The 3,665-nt window shown below is 57.5% G+C and overlaps 1 protein-coding gene across 1 annotated transcript; it reads right to left on the reverse strand.

Moving 5' to 3' along the window:
- Nucleotides 1–720: 720 nt before the first annotated feature.
- LOC133357215 (uncharacterized) lies at nt 721–3,003 on the reverse strand. Its single transcript, XM_061575045.1, has one exon. The coding sequence runs from the start codon at nt 3,001–3,003 to the stop codon at nt 721–723; it is 2,283 nt and encodes a 760-aa protein (XP_061431029.1).
- Nucleotides 3,004–3,665: the final 662 nt, after the last annotated feature.

Here is a 3,665-nt window from a genome sequence, read left to right on the forward strand (position 1 = left end):
CGTCGCGAGCGGCGGTCTTCGCAAGTGCCGGTACCTGCCGGCGATGTAACGATGGACATCAGCGACGGGATGCCTCGCTGGCCAGTGTCGCGAGCGGCGGTCTTCGCAAGTGCCGGAGCGGTGGGCGGCAGTGGAGGTGGAGGAACGTGGGTCTGGTTGTGGCCGCATCCAGGTGGCATCGTTGCGCGCACGTACAGTGATACCTCGGTTCACGAACTTAATTCGTGAACTTGACTCTGGTCGCGAACCGAGGCACATTTATCCGGTTAATCCGTTCTGACCTTTTTTTTTTGGTTTTTGAAGCACAAAAATATGAAACAAATTACAATACACATTAGTACTGTACAGTATAGTAATGTATAAAGAGAGAACACTAACTCTGCTTGAGATGACTTCAGTAAGCACTCAAACGGGTGAACTGTACAATACAGTAAGTACAGTATTGTACAGTACTGTATGTGCTAAAAAGCACACCAAAAAGCAAAAAGTCACTGAAAGTGTCTTCACAGTACTCACAGTACTTCTTTCTGTGTCTCTTCTTCTCTCCACGATCTTCCTACAGGAAGTCACGACCACGTGACAGCCTGGAAATAGCATTAAAATAGCCGCGGCTCCTGTTCGTGAACCGAAGCGGAGTTCGTGAACCGGAGCATATTTTTATGAACTTTTCTGTTCGTGAACCGAGTTGTTCGTGAACAGAAACGTTTGTGAACCGAGGTATCACTGTCTTTCCCTCCGGGCTGCAGGTGGGATCCATTGGCCATCATCATGAGCGCTGGTCTCCGCCGGCTCTGGAGGGGTAGGTGGCAGTGGAGGTGGGCTCAGATGGCTGGGTTCTTGAGCCTCGGTCTCCACCGGCTCTGGATGAGTAGGCGGCAGTGGAGGTGGGCTCAGATGGCTGGGACCTTGAGCCTCGGTCTCCACCGGCTCTGGATGAGTAGGCGGCAGTGGAGGTGGGCTCAGATGGCTGGGTCCTTGAGCCTCGGTCTCCGCCGGCTCTGGATGAGTAGGCGGCAGTGGAGGTGGGCTCAGATGGCTGGGTTCTTGAGCCTCAATCTCCACCGGCTCTGGATGAGTAGGCGGCAGTGTAGGTGGGCTCAGATGGCTGGGTCCTTGAGCCTCGGTCTCCACCGGCTCTGGATAAGTAGGCGGCAGTGGAGGTGGGCTCAGATGGCTGGGTTCTTGAGCCTCGGTCTCCACCGGCTCTGGATAAGTAGGCGGCAGTGTAGGTGGGCTCAGATGGCTGGGTCCTTGAGCCTCGGTCTCCACCGGCTCTGGATGAGTAGGCGGCAGTGGAGGTGGGCTCAGATGGCTGGGTTCTTGAGCCTCGGTCTTCGCCGGCTCTGGATGAGTAGGCGGCAGTGGAGGTGGGCTCAGATGGCTGGGTTCTTGAGCCTCAATCTCCACCGGCTCTGGATGAGTAGGCGGCAGTGTAGGTGGGCTCAGATGGCTGGGTCCTTGAGCCTCGGTCTCTGCCGGCTCTGGATGAGTAGGCGGCAGTGGAGGTGGGCTCAGATGGCTGGGTCCTTGAGCCTCGGTCTCCACCGGCTCTGGATGAGTAGGCGGCAGCGGAGGTGGGCTCAGATGGCTGGGACCTTGAGCCTCGGTCTCCACTGGCTCTGGATGAGTAGGCGGCAGTGGAGGTGGGCTCAGATGGCTGGGACCTTGAGCCTCGGTCTCCGCCGGCTCTGGATGAGTAGGCGGCAGTGGAGGTGGGCTCAGATGGCTGGGATCTTGAGCCTCGATCTCCACCGGCTCTGGATGAGTAGGCGGCAGTGGAGGTGGGCTCAGATGGCTGGGACCTTGAGTCTCGGTTTCCACCGGCTCTGGATGAGTAGGCGGCAGTGGAGGTGGGCTGAGATGGTTGGGTGCTTGAGCCTCGGTCTCCGCCGGCTCTGGATGAGTAGGCGGCAGTGGAGGTGGGCTCAGATGGCTGGGACCTTGAGTCTCGGTCTCCGCCGGCACTGGAGGGGTAGGCCGCAGTGGAGGTGGGCTCAGATGGCTGGGACCTTGAGCCTCGGTCTCCACCGGCTCTGGATGAGTAGGCAGCAGTGGAGGTGGGCTCAGATGGCTGGGAACTTGAGCCTCGGTCTCCACCGGCTCTGTATGAGTAGGCGGCAGTGGAGGTGGGCTCAGATGGCTGGGTCCTTGAGTCTCGGTTTCCACCGGCTCTGGATGAGTAGGCGGCAGTGGAGGTGGGCTGAGATGGTTGGGTGCTTGAGCCTCGGTCTCCGCCGGCTCTGGATGAGTAGGCGGCAGTGGAGGTGGGCTCAGATGGCTGGGAACTTGAGCCTCGGTCTCCACCGGCTCTGGATGAGTAGGCGGCAGTGGAGGTGGGCTCAGATGGCTGGGACCTTGAGTCTCGGTCTCCGCCGGCACTGGAGGGGTAGGCGGCAGTGGAGGTGGGCTCAGATGGCTGGGTCCTTGAGCCTCGGTCTCCACCGGCTCTGGATGAGTAGGCGGCAGTGGAGGTGGGCTCAGATGGCAGGGACCTTGAGCCTCGGTCTCCACCGGCTCTGTATGAGTAGGCGGCAGTGGAGGTGGGCTCAGATGGCTGGGTCCTTGAGTCTCGGTTTCCACCGGCTCTGGATGAGTAGGCGGCAGTGGAGATGGGCTGAGATGGTTGGGTGCTTGAGCCTCGGTCTCCACCGGCGCTGGAGGGGTGGGCGGCAGTGGAGATGGGCTGAGATGGTTGGGTGCTTGAGCCTCGGTCTCCACCGGCGCTGGAGGGGTGGGCGGCAGTGGAGGTGGGCTCAGCTGGCAGGGATCTTGAGCCTCGATCTCCGCCGGCACTGGATGAGTAGGCGGCAGTGGAGGTGGGCTCAGCTGGCAGGGATCTTGAGCCTCGATCTCCGCCGGCACTGGATGAGTAGGCAGCAGTGGAGGTGGGCTATGCTGGCAGGCATCCTCGGCGCTGGTCTCCGCGGGTGCTGGGGGCGTGGGCAGGAGTGCAGGCTGGGCAAGTGCGCCTGGTTGCGGCCGCGTCTGCTGGCAGCGTTGCATGCACGTCTCTTTCTCCGGGCTGCAGCCGCCCGAAGAGCAGGGCCGAGGGCTCTCCTGTGACCTCTGACCCTGCCCACAATTGGCGCCTCCACCATCATCGTCGGTTTCCGCACAAAACAAACAGGATTGAATATATATTCTTGGTTCTTACGGTAAAGTCACGTAGAAGGGAGATGATAAAATAATATAAATATAAAACGATAAAAAAAATTCTCACGACGTTTCGGCTGCAACACAAGGAATCATCATCAGGTGTGAAATCCACAGCAAGAACATTTGAAAAAAGTGGCGGTTTTTCCTAACGCCAGCACCAAGGACAGCAATTTGGCAGTTTGCCAGATGGACGAGTCCATCTATGTTCGAAAAAGAGGATTGAATGTCTTCAAAAGTAACAAAGATAAAAGTGGAAACCCTGAAACTGCCTTCTCAAGCCACTATTCTAGAGGGCATGTGGCCTACGTTACACTGCAAAAAAATGGGAATACCCACACTTTTCATCACTAAACAGTCCAATGAATGATAATTGTTTTTTTACCCTTCTATCTGGCAACAAAACTGACACCTTTTTTACAAGGAGTCATGTTTGCATAGACCACAATACCTGCAGTCACAATGCAAACAAAAAGCGTAACTCTGTATGCACTGTCCTTGAAGGTGATTGG

Source organism: Lethenteron reissneri, chromosome 57, assembly GCF_015708825.2.
Source record: "Lethenteron reissneri isolate LAM-NWPU_2019-01 chromosome 57, ASM1570882v1, whole genome shotgun sequence".
NCBI classification, from domain to species: Eukaryota; Metazoa; Chordata; class Hyperoartia; order Petromyzontiformes; family Petromyzontidae; genus Lethenteron; species Lethenteron reissneri.